Here is a 16,425-nt window from a genome sequence, read left to right as displayed (position 1 = left end):
GTCAACTTTGGAAAGCAACCGTTTCGTGATGAATGTGTGAGTACTGACCACGTTTTGGGTCCATTGCTGCAATGGAAGCGCTCTGACCCTCGTTGGCGAATCTGCCATAGAATGAAACCACTGGAAGCGGCTCCTGTTCTGGTGGAGGAGGCTTATTGTACAGCGGAAGATAAAATGTTTATTGTGTTGTACCTTTTGACTATAGTTTTAACATGTATTGTATAGTGAACAAGAATCCTCGGCTCTGTAAAGTTAATTCGGTTGAGCCTTATCAAATAAATTAAATAAAAAAATATGAGCTTTCATAAGAAAATTAAAAAAAATCTAAACATTTAATTTCTTCACTGACAAAAATATGTTTAATAAAATGAACATGATTTTTCTCAAAAATATCAATTTTGAAAAATGTATTTTTTTTGTAGATAGACACTAATTATTCAAATCATCCGTACATTTTAGATGGGCACTCTGACAAGAAACAAAGTTATTCCATCAACATTTTTTCGTGTCTGCACTGAATTAAATCTCAGCACATCAATTTCATCTCAAATCATACAAATTTCATCAAGACCCCTCTGAAATTAGAATAAAATATTGCTGGTCCGAAGACTGACTAATTAAGGAAGTTAAACAAAGCACTGTATTATTTGATAAAAAATTGCATAATTTTGAGAGCGTGTTTTTCGACATCCACTAAACCCAATTGGACGTAACAACATCCAAATTAAAGGTCCCGTCGAACCAACAATCAATACGAAACTAACGATTTTAAATTGGCTCACTACTTGACTAGCCTATTAGTCCCAAGCAAATCGATTAACGGATCCCAGTCTAGTCGAAATGCTACACAATGTTTGTTTTGATTCGCTATGAAAGTTTGACAGATATGAGGGGTTCGTGGATTTTCCTATGTTTCGAGAGGTGCATCGATTAGCTTGGGACCGAAGAGAGTACCAGAGCTGAGCCAAAAAGTTGAGCACGTTTCTTCGGGATCTTCTGGTCTTAGAGTTACCTCTATGGTAGAACGCTATTCAGTATTTTTGGAATAGAACAGCTCGTTCTGGAGATGTTCGGATCAGAACAGGTGCCGGTGAATATGAGTCTCGAGATCAACATTTTTTTTTTAATTTTTCTTCTAGAATTTCCAGATACTAATGTTTTTTTTTTTTTTTTTAATAATTCAGCATTTAAGGAAATATTTGCTAGGGGTTATTTGTAAATGATATTACATTACTTTAGCACACGTAAACAAAACTACGATTTTGAAATTGTCTCGATTCTGGCAACATGGTTTTTGATTTATGGCATAACGAAAATTTGATTTTTTTTTTCAAATTTTCTAAACCAGAATTTTTTAACTCAGAAGGATTCACTAAGGGAGTATTTTTTCTAATTGTTAAGACATTTTAGTACACAATTGTGACACGGCGTAAAAGGTCTCGATTTAGGCACGCTCTCGTTTTTGGCAACATAGATCAGGCTTGCCCAACCTTTCTAAACTAGCTTTGTTAAATGGCAGTATCTATAGTATGTTCGATGAACATGTGTCAAGCTGCATTTAGTTTGTTTTTCACATTAATTCTGGGATAAAATTCATAAAAATGAATAATATTTGACTAGAATGATATCGTGAGCTCTAGAGACCATGTCCGGCCCGCGCTTAACTAAACAAAGTCTTTACACCCACAATTATTCAATTGAATCTGGGAGGGTGCTGCCGACCCGATAGACGCTTTGGGATGAACATCTGAACGAATTTGGTTCCGTCAGCAGTTTTATGACTAGGAACTGAATATTTCTTGAATAATTAAATAGTTGAACTTTCACGTGATTTGATGCGTTGCTAGATAAAATTTGACTTATTTAAAATTCTGGTCACTTTCTGAGGGGCTCCAGAAACATTTCTGGAGATGGCCAATGTTGTTCTTGCTATTAAATGTAATTTCCAGAAATGATTATTTAAAAAAAAAAAAAAATTATCTTTTAAAATTGGTCATGTTAGATTTTGGCTTCCCCGAAGGTACCCGGAATATATCCGGGTGTGACGATGTAAGCGTGGCAACTCAATATGACCAATATCTTTAGTTCTTATGAAATCATCTCAGAAACGGGAAACAACCCAGGGTGTATTCGGAACATTCGAGGATAAGGCCAATGTGACCCAGAACGCTCGTTATGACCTCTATTGAACTTGATGTTGAATTCACATTGGATGGGCCAAAGTTCATGCCCGTGGGTCAAAACTAATAATGCCTTATCTCAAGTGGCGCATGACCGGATATGGTCAATGTGGTCCTGCATAGTTCAAAAAAGTAGTGTAAATTTCTGTCACTATGATGTACATAAATGTAGCGTCATGTATCATAAACATTTACATCATAGATCGTGTAAATTTTTTGAGATATTTCATGAAATATTCCAAATATTGTATGCAACCGTCCATCCTTGTAAGCAACATTTCTTGCAAGTTTCTAGTTTACGTGAAAAGGATGTTTACATGCACGATTGTTTTCATTAAAATTAGGAATTTGGTTGCTTACAAGTTGCTCGTTTGCGTGAAATGAAATACAAGTTTACGTCAATGAATGTTTACTTTTTTTTACCGACATCCAGTTTTCAATAACTGATATTCAGCACTGAAGCAAAAATAGGGTTAGGCCATTCAAATATTACGTCCACAAGTTTTTCAAATGTTTTAACCCTCCAGGGATCATCTGGATGCACGAGGGGGCATGACATCTAAATCGAAATTTTAGATGCTCGAAAAATCTTACACTAGCGAATTAATCTACGAAAAATCTTCTTGAATTTCTCGCATCTACTTGCATCGGCATTATATTTTTGCAGGAAAACTTCAAAACCGTCATCAATCTTCTCTCTATCTACTCAGCGTGCGTGCGACTAACCACAGCAAAACAAGAGTCACCCTCCTCGTAGATGCACGCGCACAGCTCAAAAAAGATTTTGCGCTGTGTTATAAAATCTCCTAAAAACACGCAATAGTTTGAGAGACATGCCTTATGGGTAGGAGTGCTCAGAAACAGCACAAAGAGAGCTCAAAATTAGCAAAAGAAAAGCTCATTATAAACAGTTCCAAAACCAATGTAAACAAAAACTACATTTTGGATATTAGTTCCGTAGAATGGAACAGTATTATACTTCAATCAAACTTCAAACTTAAGTTATGGAAAATCACCACATTCTGCATGAGCGCACATTTTTCATCAGCAAAAGCTTATAGATTTAGCTCATTGCACGTCTCTTTATTATTGACATTCAAACAGAAAGATGTACGTGTTTCCTCGACTGTGCTTACTTTGTGCTGTTCCATATCCCTGCCCTCTTCTCCTGATGTATCACGAATTTTCCTATACTTTTTACACGTATTGTCACAAATTCTAGGACCCATCGCCCCTAAAGAGTAAACGTCATATTTGAATTTCCCGGTTACTGTATGCCATCAGTTAAAAAAAAATATCGTATCAAAATGATGAATGAGTCGATCGATCCGAATTTTATACGAACCGCTTATATGAAAAACTCGTTTCGATTATCTTACATAATGGGGCTCATGATTTTTAGTATCTTTATTCTGCAGTTGCCATTATAGGCATATGTCGATTTAGACTGTCACTCTAATGCAGCTGCTATTGGATAAGTAATGTAATAAAGTTTACATTCATCCCAGTGCTGTAAGCGGTCTGTAATAATCGGCTGCCTTTGCTTCCGACATTTGCAAAACAAGCTATCAAAGTACAGTATCAAACTAAAATGTCATATGACAGTCTCTGTAATACGACACTGTCGCCGATGATAGTCAAGTATTTATGTATTTTAGTTTGTTTCATAATAAGAACTGCTAATGTTGCGCTTGTGTGAATTCTAAAAATATAACTAGCAACGATGTCCTAGTAATAACATTTCTGATAAGTACTAAGTTTTGATATTAAAATTTATAAATTGTGTGGAGCCCCTAAAATGCGGGCCTGTATGGATGGTAAATTGATATTATTATTACATTAAATGTACATGACTCAACAAGTAACATTGTATGTTTTATCGAGGTTTTAAAATATTCTACAAAGGCTAAATCATGGTCTATAGAACTCTCATAAAACCAAAGTTGTTATTTAGGTCGTTAACCCTTTTACTAGTTCTCATCGATCAGCGAGCTACAACTACAAATTCCACGGTCATTAACATTAAAAGATATAGTGCTCGTCTCCACCCTTGGCTTTATTACGTCCCTACTGGGACTTTACAATGGTTCTTAACTTAGTGTTCTTTGAGCTCTTCTACAGTTGTTAATTGAGAGCTTTCTTAGCCTGTACCATTTTTGCATTAGAATATATCGTGTGTCAAGTAGAATCATCTTGGAAAGTCCTAGACCTCACCGGAAATCGAACTTTGCCACCTCAAGCATGGTCTTGCTTTATACCTTTAAAAACTGAGCTACGAGAGGCATGTGCTAATTCAGTTTCGGATTATTTGATTCAAAATTTCGAATTTTTTTTTTAATTTTCTTAACCATTATGTGCGTGACGGGTTCCGGGTACCCAGCTCTCATTTGGATAACATTATGCGACATTAATGATTTCTATAATCATAGTTGTATTGTATTTGTCGAGTACCATTAAAAAGTCCTTTTCAATCAGCTATAGCACTCAGCGAAGTACATACCAGCAGGAAATCAACATCAATCAACCCACTGGAAAGTATGTCAATCCTACCATACTTTTTGTGTTTGCCGTGAACATTGATCAAACATGCTGTACGTTGTTGATGGAAAAGGTTTCATAATATGTAAAAAGACAACCGTAGGCTATTTTTATGCTAGTACATACTACCATATTACTGTACATTTCATACTTGATTGATTACTACGTAGGCGTAAGAATTGCTTGTGGAAAGTTTGCTTCTTTCCTCCTCTAGGCTTTTTACGTTTCTGTACCGCGCGTTTTTCCGGCTTTCAGCTTAGCGTTCTAGATGCATTTCCACAGTTATTAATTGAGAGCTTTCTGAGCGAACCAACCAAAAATGCATGAAATGGTATACTGTAGGGCAAGGCAAGCACAATGACACTCTATATGCCCTAAATTTCCGAGCTAAAAGATTTCCTTGATTGGATCGGGAATTGAATCCGCCGCCTCCGGTTTGGTAAAACCATGCCTCTACTGACTAGGAAATTGTAACGAGGTGGTATTGGTGGTACAGTACGATTTTGTCAGCCCCTTTTTTGTCAATCTTCTCTAATGTTCTACGAAACCCATGCGCTTTTTCTGTAGTCTTATTTCTCCAAATGATATCTTAAACATCCATCTTGATGATGGATGGGAAAGATTTGGAACTACGGTTATGCAAAATTATTGAAAGATAAAATTCTGATGCACGAAGGGGCTGATAAAATCGGGTCATTGCTGTATTACTTAGTAAACCTCAATTGTTTGACTTTTGATTTTGATTAGTTAGTTTTGTTCTTCATAGGGCAACCCTTTTACTAGTCAGCAAATTGCAAGGTAATTGAGCATGTCATGCTGAAGATGGTTGCTTCGAATGACAATAAATAAGCGCGTTTTCACTTTTTAAAAAGTGTGATAATAGTGCACATTTACGTCAAAATGTAATAGTTTTGTTGTCTTCGGTGCACTTATTCTTTATGAAGCAAGAAATACAGTAATGTTCCGATTTAGTCAGCCCCTCCACGCATCAGATTTTAAGTTTTTAATAATTTTACTTAGCTGTAATTCCAAATCATTCCCATTAATCTTCAAGATGGATGCTTAAGGTATATTTTGGTGCAATAAGACAACGAAAAAAAAAAACGCATGGGCTTCGTAAAAAATTAGAAAAGTTTTTCAAAAAGGGGGCTGACAAATCGGGTCATTACTTTAAGTGTTTAGAAGACAACAAAACGATTTAACGTAAACGTGCACATTCATCACACTTTTTGCATTTTTGGAGCAGTCAAGTTTTAGTTGCAACTAACAATAACAACGAGACCCTTTTTGTGCAGCCATGGTTTTTAAGCATAGATACAATACTATTGAGTTGATTTGTCTGTTATAGAAAGTTGTTTTTTGTTCTACACAGTAACAACAGTTGCTGAATATTGCATCAAAAGTGCTTCATATTGAAAAAAAAGCTAGATTTCTTATAGGCCACCGTTCAGTTTGATACATGTATTTGTGTATGTTTGTTCAATCTAACCCCCCACTGGCCGGCAGTGGTATTATGGATGAAATCTGCTTGCAATAATCCTTGATGTAACAGTTGAAAGCAGTATTAATCCGGGAGGTAGAAATTGATAGCTCTTCTGCATATCTAGCAACTCATTTCAGGATGCCTGGTAATTTGTCCTTTCCGAGGTCACTATCACTTACATGAATCCATGTTTTCATGTGGATAATGTACTGCAAACACACTTTAAGTTTCAAAATCCATCACGTATTTAGTAGTATTTGAAAAAAAGCATTTATATCTGTCTCACAATAGCAACCACAGATCGCGGAAAAAAAATGCAAATCATTTTTAATCGCACGCTGGATTATTGAATAAAAAAAATCAAAACTTATTTTTGTCTTATTGCGTATATTATCCCCAATGCAGAACGCCAATACCAAGAAACAAAAAAAAACTGGAGATCTCTTTTTGGGTTGGAGGTGGATGTCTTTCAATATTTACTGAGCACTCAGATGAAATTGCTGATAACTTCGGTTCTTTTTTTGTCAACAAAATCATTGCTTACCGAACTACTCGTCACATTTTTACTTAACCCGTAAAGTACCAGGACGAACGATTTTGTTTCAACAAACTCGTTCTCAGCAATGCCTCATCCGATTTTCATAAACTTGGATTTTTATTCAACGGGAATAGTTGAACTAACTTTTGCCGTTGGTACCACCCCCATAGAACTCTTCTCGTTGTTGGGAGATGTAGATATGTGATATGTCTGTGTTTATTTTGTACTTTTTTAACCAGTTTGACCAATTGTTTTAAATTTTCACGCTAATCGGTTGTCTGGTGCAGCAAATGATATCAGATAGCTGAGATATGATTAGTAAGAATGAATTTAGATATTTCTATAACGTATGGCCCCAAATTTTTTTTTTTTTTTTAATTCTTTATTTTAGAGATTTTTAGCCTGAGGCTAGTTCATCTCTTATGGCTACGATATTATCGGTTCCGGGAGTCCCGAAAATCGGTTCTGTAGGACATAGTAATATCTCAGACAAAAGTATCTTGTGGCATGTCAAATCATGTCCAATAGATAGAATCAAGTGAATGAAGATGAATCCGCTTCTTTTGATGTAGACGGTTTTGTGATTAATCTACCTAAAAGTGAGATCGAAAAAATATTTTTTTATTTGATTCAGATTGACTTAACGTCTTCAATAAATTTGTAGCAAATGTTATATTAAGCAACTTTGCAGCAAATTTCTAGCTCTTATAAATTGCGAGATATGTATCATTTTTTCGTGAAAGGCCCCTTTAAATCATGTTTTTAGTATAACTGATTTTCTAAGCATCCTACAATTTTGGTTTCTTCTACAACTATATAAAAGCATGTGTTTATGCTTTACAATGCTGAACATTGTAACTAATTATCTCTTGAAACAAAAAAGTTATTCTTAAATAATCGATATTTTTAGGGGTGGGCTCCTCAAATAACTATTTCCGGCGCAAATTGGCGCAAAATTCTAGGCAGAGTTCTAAATCTATACTTATTTTACTGCCGAAAAGTTATAAAAACATGTGGCAGCACGCGATCTTTTAGGTGTTTTTTTAATATTTAAAAAACTCCTGCAAATGTCTAATTTTTTAATACATATTTTAATTTAAAAAAATTCAATTGGATTTAACGTAAGCATTCTAAATAAAAATCCGATCCATCCCTGACTGTAGGTATTATTTTTGCATTCGTATGCAACTAGCAAGTAATGTACTAGATATGCCGCCCAGGAAAACCGAAATTTTTCCAGTCCACAAAATCCCTAAACTGGATCAGCAATATTATTAGATTGTCGTGAGTTAAAGTTTTACGTATCGTGCTCGTTTCTGCGACTTTGGATAGCTTACTGCGAAGGAAAATGATTCTGAAATGGAATCAACATTCAAGCAACGCAAATGTCATGAAACTGTTAGGTTTTCCACGCAGTCATTTTCCGGTAAATGTAAAGGATATGTTGAAGAAGGGTGAAGAATCTTATGAAATATGCATTGGACGGTGTACAAGTGTTCTTTGAAACGTTGGTAAATATTTGATTTTCTCATATACCTACCTTCGAAAAGTCAATGCGAAGTAACCATATCGGAGAACCTAAATTTGGAACGGGTGCGTGATATTAAATCTATATCTGTGGTCTTTATATAAGCGAATTTCTCTGAGAATCAAACACATAACAGCGTTAGTCAATTATTGATGATTTTCTTAAATTTTCTTCTGCCTTCTAGCATCCAGATTAATCCGCCGGCGAGTGCCTTGTGCAGGACATCTGATGACACCACGACGACTGTGGCTGAACAAAATTCCCACGCAGTGTGATGTGGTGATAGAGTTTCCAGGTAAGAGTAAACTGGGTGTTCATTCCCATTCGAAAAAAAAGGAATCCCATTGAAAAAACGTATGCTTTTATTTTCCTGTCTGTTCCGGTGCTCGCGGGGGTTACAGAGGATGCACCAGACGAAGCTCTAAGATGGCTGTTAAATAAGATTAAGGCAACCCCACCAGAAGGCTTAGGTTTATCGGCACTGGTGAGAGCACATGACAGTACAAAACGAACCGCTTTTTATGTCGCAGCTCCGATGAATGTGTAAGTTTCCCGTTGGGTTCACTTTCCAATTTTCCAGATAGACAGGTGTTAGGGCAGTGACGTTTGGTTGGTAGTTACATGTTTCATCGTTCGGCAAATGTGGGTGTGAGGGTGAGGGTTGTAAGCTTGTTTGGTGAAGGGTACAAATTTAACTTGGGCTCTGGTTGGTGATTACGGGTAGTCTTTTTATGATGTTTTCTCATCAACTAACCAGGTTGTTCAAAGCAGCAGAGGAAGCACGTCTACCGAAGCGACTTCGAACGGACCTCGGAGGGGCACTGAAGGAGTTTACCAAACGGGAAAGTCACTGTTTTGCCCAAACAAAAGACAGTGATGGTGCAAACACGTTGTTCACATCCCAGGAGCGACAATGGCTTGTACTACAGGTAAGAGAAACTAGGGTGGTTTTTATGGGGGATTTATTTAGTTTTGTTAATTATTTTATAGCACTGGAGTCTGATCTCATATGTAATCAATTGTTGCACAGCTAAGTACGCGTTATTTAACGATTCATGAAATATTTCCAAAGCTCATTTGCAATTTATATTCTTTAAAACTGTCACCATAATAAATCGTTTGAATGTGTCTATTTTTTTTTTTTTATATCTTCATTAAGGAGACTTTCAGCCGTTGGCTGGCTCGTCTCCGAGTGTCTAAAATTCTATTATTGCATTATTGATAGATGATAAGAAGAAGACCGTATTTCATTTTCCGTATGGTATTCAGTTCTTAATAAAAGTAGTAGTATACTTTTTTAAGTTTAAAACCTCAGCTTTCCGGTAGTGTGGATGAAATTACACACCAAGCATGTTTATGTAAAGTTACATTAGAATGAACACAACAATTGTAGATTTTTTTTTTTCACAAAATGATTCGTAAATAAAAAGTTCCTCTTATTTCTTCAAACCTATTTATGAGGAAATGAAATCTAAACATTGTCGCTACTTCTAGAGGTGATATTATCTGCGCTAACTTACGCTACCGTGAGAACACGTTATTTAAAATTATAATGTTTTTAACATGCATACCATCTTTAAAGATTGAAAATCTATTCCATCTGAAATATAACATGCGGATATCAAACCAAGAAATAAAATATGATCGATTGAAAGTCAAGATACGATGAAATGGGAGCTATATCCACATTTTTAGCTAAAAAAAATCATGGCTGAGCAAAGGTTAATGCTCCAACTGAAGAGTTAAGGATTGAAATATGCCCAAATATATATCTAGGGTATGAAAAAAAAAGGTTTAAGTGCCAATAATATTTTGGTCACCTTTTTGTATGAGACCTTCCCATAGTGCAACCATGGGAGGAAAATATTTATGAACCGTTGCATTAGGCGGGCCAAGCGTCTAAATACGATCCAGTTATTAGCTTAACATACAGCATGTTCGTCACCAAACATCGTTTGTAATTAACCTGTACATAATTTAACTGAAATTTTGAACAGCTTGTGAGTTCTAGTTTCATCTGACCAAGTTTGATTAAAATTGGTTCGTTCGAGAGAAAATTGAAAATTTTGTTTTTTTTTACAAAAACTACTAGGGGAAATGACGGCTTTGGCATGACAGACTATTTTCGGCAACCCAAATTGAAACACTATTTTCACTGGATTTTCTTACGAAAACACTTCGCTGAATGCATGCAAACGATTCTTTATGCTTTCAGCTTCAATTTGACTATATTTTTACCACTGAGAAAAAGCAATCTAGCAGGGTTTTCTTGAAATGAAACACACGCACTACAAATTGTAGCTGATTTCGAGTTGCCGATAATAGAACAGCAGATTTACATGCAGTTCAAATGGAACGGTTGCCGAAGAAAAACTGGTTGCCGACAATACTCGCTCTCACTAGAGAAGATTGGAGCTTTGTAAAAGCGTTTCAAAACAGTTTTTGACAATTCTTTCGACTGAAATTGTTAGAACAGCTGGCAGCAAAAGAGAAAAAAGGCTATAGAAAGAAGGTCGCTGCTTAGGTTGCCGAGAATACGTAAATTCCCCTAGATAGAATTGCAAAAAAATGCATCTTCTTCTTTTGGCTTTATTGCGTCCCTACTGGGACTTTACGCCGGCATTTTGTTCCAATATCACGCGTTAAATTGAGAGCGGAAAAATATCATTTGATTGATGATTTTGCCATCACTGATGCCTAGGGAAGTCGAGAAATTTTCCAACCCGACAAATTTCTTGACCGGATCGGTAATTGAAGCAAACCGGCTACAAAATGTTCTTGCTTTGTAGTTCCGTCTTTACGTACTCAAATTCATATATACACTCCCGATCATAAGTTTAAGGACACCCCCAAAAAACATGACAAATTTGTTAAAGGGTGATACGGTCAAAATTTGGTCAAGGAAAAACGCGTGTAAATCGGTGAAATCGTTTATTTAAAAAATCAAATTAAATTTCTTTTTCAAGTTCAATTAGTATAAAATTCAGGAAAAATATTCAGTTAGGCTTCCGCTTTTCCAAATCCGAATTGCCGGGCCTTACGCTTGACCCCTGCCATCAGATTTTGTACAGCCACCTTGTCCACCTTCTTCGCCGCAGAAAGCCAGTTTGCCTTGAACTGCTGCTCGCCCTTAGCAGTTTTTTTGGTCTTCTTTAGGTTCCGCTTGACAATAGCCCAGTATTTCTCAATTGGGCGGAGCTCTGGCGTGTTGGGAGGGTTCTTGTCCTTGGGAACCACCTGCACGTTGTTGGCGGCGTACCACTCCATGGCCTTTTTACCGTAATGGCAAGATGCCAAATCCGGCCAAAACAGTACGGAACAACCGTGTTTCTTCAGGAAAGGCAGCAGACGTTTATTCAAACACTCTTTCACGTAAATTTCTTGGTTGACAGTCCCGGAAGCTATGAAAATGCTGCTTTTCAAGCCACAGGCACAGATGGCTTGCCAAACCAGATATTTCTTTGCGAACTTTGACAGTTTCATGTGCTTGAAAACATCTGCTACCTTTCCCCTTCCTTTTGCCGTATAAAACTCCTGTCCCGGAAGCTGCTTGTAGTCGGCTTTGACGTAGGTTTCGTCGTCCATTACCACGCAGTCAAACTTCGTCAGCATCGTCGTGTACAGCCTCCGGGATCGCGCTTTGGCCGTCGTATTTTGTTTATCATCGCGATTTGGAGTCACTACCTTCTTGTAAGTCGATAGTCCGGCTCGTTTTTTGGCTCGATGCACGGTTGTAGACGATACACCCAGCTTATTTGCGGCATCTCGGAGAGAGAGGTTAGGGTTTCGCTTGAAATTACCGGCAACTCTCTTTGTCGTCTCAGCGGCTTCCGGTTTTCGATTTCCCCCCGATCCAGACTTCCTGGCTGTCGACAAACGTTCCCCAAACACTTTAATTACAATTGTAACGGTTGATTTGGCAACTTTTAGCGATTTTGCCAACTTTGCGTGCGAGTAGCTCGGATTTTCGCGATGCGCGAGCAAAATTTTGATACGCTGCTCTTCTTGCTTGGACGGCATTTTGACAACTGAAGAGTGAATTCCAAAATCAAAATAAGAGCAACATTCTACACACACACACACCTTCAAAATGAGGGGTGTTCAGGTTTTTTAAATGCAAAATTGAAAGAAATACGTCAAGTTGATATTGACCAAATTTTGACCGTATAACCCTTTATGTTCATATCTCTGTCATGTTACGTCCAATTTTCGTTCTCTGTAGATCATTTGAAAGGTATTGAGGTAAAATGAGAGATCATTGAACAAAACATATTTGCATGGTTTTTTGGGGGTGTCCTTAAACATATCATCGGTAGTGTATAGGTATGCCTTGATATAACGTAATTGTCACTTTTGACTTTCATCGTCGTTTTCTCGCAAATGGCCATTCAATCTCACAAAGTAAAAACACTCAATTTGTCACGAGACTTGCCAGGAAGCTTTCTTTGACGTAGAATATCGGTATATCATTTGCATTGGGATTCGGATCTTTGCTGTAACTGGAACTGACCAACGGTAGAGAAAGATTATGCTGCTGTCTACAACCTCAGTATTCTGCGATGAAAATGAAAATCAATGCACTCACACAGGATTTCCTTTAGTCTTAGTTTGCACTCATTGATCTGCTCCAAAATATCAACCATTTCAATAAATTTACGTGGAGTTTTCCCAAAAATTAACACAATAATTGATTTTTTGGTTCTTAACAGAATTATGCACACACTATTATACCGATTCAAAAGTTTTGGCAGATTCTCCACGAGTGATCAAAAATAACCGTTTGTTCAGTAATTTTATACAAATGGTCAATGACCAAATGATGAACATGCAGTAAAAATATCATGGCTACCGACGAAACAGTAATCAATATTACCGAAAATAGCAAACCACAGTAAACCATTTGATAATTTACTAGCCTTCTGTAACTCATATTACTGTTTCCGGTATAATGCCTTGTTCAGACTACAGAGTTATAACATGTTATAGCGCTATATTGATGGGGAATTCTGTGTTGCAATTATTTGAAAACCGTTATAACATGTTAAAACTATTGAGTCAGCGCTTAAAACTAAAAAAAGCCGATAGTGTTACAATTAATTAGTTTTGCTGGGCTAGTCCGCCAAAAAAAAAAAGAACCGAGTATCGAGTATGCGATTAAGTGTGTAATTTTAACCTGACAACTCGCACTTTATCGTAATTCAGATATGATCCATTAACAATTGACCGAAATACATTTGATAGTACCGACGATTAATCGAAAACTCATAGCGAGGAGAAAATATCCATGTCGACTTTCGTCTTGACACCTCTTGGGGTACAACTCGTTGTTATGTTCACCCTCCATCCGTTGTACACGGCGAATGAAAACGGCTCAGATTTGAGTTTAGTTCACTCATAATCGCCAAAAGTGCAGGTACGCAGCGATGAGTAAATTTGCCTTATGGTTTCCTGTGGAAAACCTAAAAAATCTGCCGGAAAATGAGGAAAATTGACGAAAACTTTATTCATACTAGGAGTAGTACCAATAGACTGAGTGAATCCAATCTTTACTTTTCTCATATCCGGGAAATGTGTCCTGGAAAAACCTGGAAAAACATGGAAAACATGAGGCAAATTTACTCATCGCTGAGTTCCTTAACTTTATGTTATTTATGAGTTAACTAAACTCAAATTAAGGTCGTTCTCATTCGCCGTGTAGACTAATCGACCAGCAATTCTTTGCTTAGACAGAAATAACGACCTTGCACTGCGAATGTGTTCCCTGAGTAGTCATAAAAAAGTATATTGTACACCATAAGCATCGTCTTGCTTTCAATGTCACACGCTCGCCATGTTTTATTGTGGTACATTACACCTTGTGCCGGTCAAATGCTTGGTTCATCAAATCGAAATGTCCACGAAGACATTTATTTTCTTTTTTCTGCTTCTCCTGCTTCCTTCCTATCTAAATAACTTGGTATCGAAAAGAAAGAAAAACCGAGGAGCATTCTATTTCCCACATTACCCACCGAAGATGGTAATTCATGAGTGTGTTTTTCCTTTTTGTTGCGCTCAAGTATCTGGGGCTCTTATTTTCAAGAGGATTTCCTTTCCATCATACACATGCATAAGTGATATTGGATCCGAAATGAAGCTACTGGTATCCTAAACAGCTGGAAATATGTTCTCTCAGCCTGAAGAGACCTTAGGTGTGAGTGTGTGTGTTTGTGTTCATTGGGTATTGTTTGCATGCCCGCCAACAGTCAGCGTGTACCATGTTTTGGAGACACCAGTATCGTAAAAAGAAGAGAAAAAACTGGAAGTGCTCTTGCATTTTTGAGCAAGCAATTTTGTTCTTATCTGGTCCGTTTGTCTTCAAATTTCCTTTTGTATCCTCTCAAACACAGGTACTGCAAGGACTGAGAGCCGGAGCTTCAGATCTAAAAGCACTACAAGGAAGGGCACAGGTCGAGGAAGGTCAGAGCATAGGTGAGTACGCGGTACAAATTTGTGGTTTCAATAGGAATGGGTTGAAGTGAGTCAACGTACCTAAATATTATGCACACCGATAGCGAGATTTTGTTTGCCAAATTGAAGACGTTTTCACCTTCGTCACTCGGTGTCACCATCCACATCGTCATCGTCATGTCCTCCTGAAGACGATGACGATGAGTGGGCGAAATGTGGTGGTCTTTACATTGAAGCACAAGATAAAACCGACATGGTTGTGACGAGCTGTAACGTTTCACACGTTGTTGACGGTTGGATGGCGATAAGCTTCAGTCAGTATTACTCTCGGATCAGTTCCCGATCGAGCATCGTGTCTTGGAGTGAATTCCGATTCGGAATTTATGATCACACGAAAATTTGTATACATTTATTTCATTTGATTGGGTCTTAAATTCAATTTGAGGGGAAGGCATCGACACCAGTTTCAACCGTTGAGTTTCTTATTGCCAGAAAATTTTATTTCCCTAAACAATATTTTTCATACCTATATGAATTTAATGGCATTTTATTTCACGTAGATCAAGCAACTCGTGAATCCGTAATTAAGGATAACTTTTTAGCTTGCAGTCCAGGGTACATTAATAAAGGTGACCTATAGCTAACGTCAGTATAATTTCATTGCAATTCGTAAGAAGCGGCAAAGTGTACATATGTCCCCTTTTATCCAACATGAGTTCACCATGTACATGGATCAACAAGTATTCTCCTCTCATTCACGTACCTGTCCATACATTTTGTCTGTGTATGTAGCTGTATATAATTGTTGCATATCCGAAGCAAACCAGAAAAAGTAGGTGATTCTAGTCATCCCTGCTGCAAAAAATATACATGCCTGTGTCAAAAATGAGGAAGCTAACACAGTGGAACTGGTGTTGGTCCTACAATGTACATGGTCACCCCCTGTTGCTATCGGTGCCGCAATTTGGAATATCGGCTAAGTATAGGCCTACAAAACGACCTATCGTGGCCTTCTTGAAAAACGTCTTCTTTATCGCAAATAAACCTTTTATGATTTTTGTCGATAATTCTATGGATGATAAAAACACAAAGGCTGCTCAATAGAAGTATTAAATTAAATATTTTTTTTCCTTGATTTGTTTTCCGTCGATCTTGTTTTCCGTGCTGAGCACCAATGCTACCGACGCCAGGGAGGCAGCTCCCACACCTGGACCCTACCTATCGAACCATCAACTTATGAACCGGGGACCAACGGCTTTACTTCCCTTCCGAAGGAAGGCGTGATCAGGGATGTTATGTCTCAGAACATCCCGGCGGCGCCGACTGGGATTGAACCCAGGCCTGCTGGGGTGGGAGGTGATCACGCTTACCACTACACCACCGGCGCCGCTAAATTAAATATTAGATTTTTTAAATATATGATGAAAGTTCAAATAGGTAGATTTCGACTTTTTCCCCCCATAACAATAAAATTTATTTAAAGCATTTTTTCGAAAAAAGCGTTTTTTTACTTCTCTCCCATACATCGCCGTATGGCAATCATCAAGACGTATTTCAAGATGGCAGCGGAAGGCCATGTTTTATAGGCCTATAGGTACCCGTCTTTCAAGGCGAAGAAAAACACAAGAAAAGCATTTAACCAAACACCGTATCGACCTTGGGTACCTATTTCGTGTCAAACTAGAACAGATATTTTGGGCGCCTAGTGGTG

The 16,425-nt window shown here is 37.5% G+C and overlaps 1 protein-coding gene across 2 annotated transcripts in view; it reads left to right on the top strand.

Annotated features, from left to right (window-relative positions):
- Positions 1–16,425, top strand: part of wwk (white walker) — a 76,162-nt gene that overhangs the window by 15,165 nt on the left and 44,572 nt on the right. For both annotated transcript variants that reach the window (XM_065228171.1, XM_065228170.1), the window contains exons 2-5: positions 8,452–8,562; positions 8,669–8,810; positions 9,025–9,196; positions 14,654–14,735. In XM_065228171.1, coding sequence (XP_065084243.1) covers positions 8,452–8,562; positions 8,669–8,810; positions 9,025–9,196; positions 14,654–14,735 — 507 coding nt within the window. The remainder of the gene's footprint in view (positions 1–8,451; positions 8,563–8,668; positions 8,811–9,024; positions 9,197–14,653; positions 14,736–16,425) is intronic.

This window comes from Ochlerotatus camptorhynchus, unplaced genomic scaffold (assembly GCF_037179485.1).
Source record: "Ochlerotatus camptorhynchus isolate MF236.1 unplaced genomic scaffold, CSIRO-AGI_Acam_v1.1 ptg000284l, whole genome shotgun sequence".
Lineage (NCBI taxonomy): Eukaryota > Metazoa > Arthropoda > Insecta > Diptera > Culicidae > Ochlerotatus > Ochlerotatus camptorhynchus.
The sequence above is the reverse complement of the archived record's forward strand: the minus strand, read 5'-3'. Positions and strand labels throughout refer to the sequence as shown.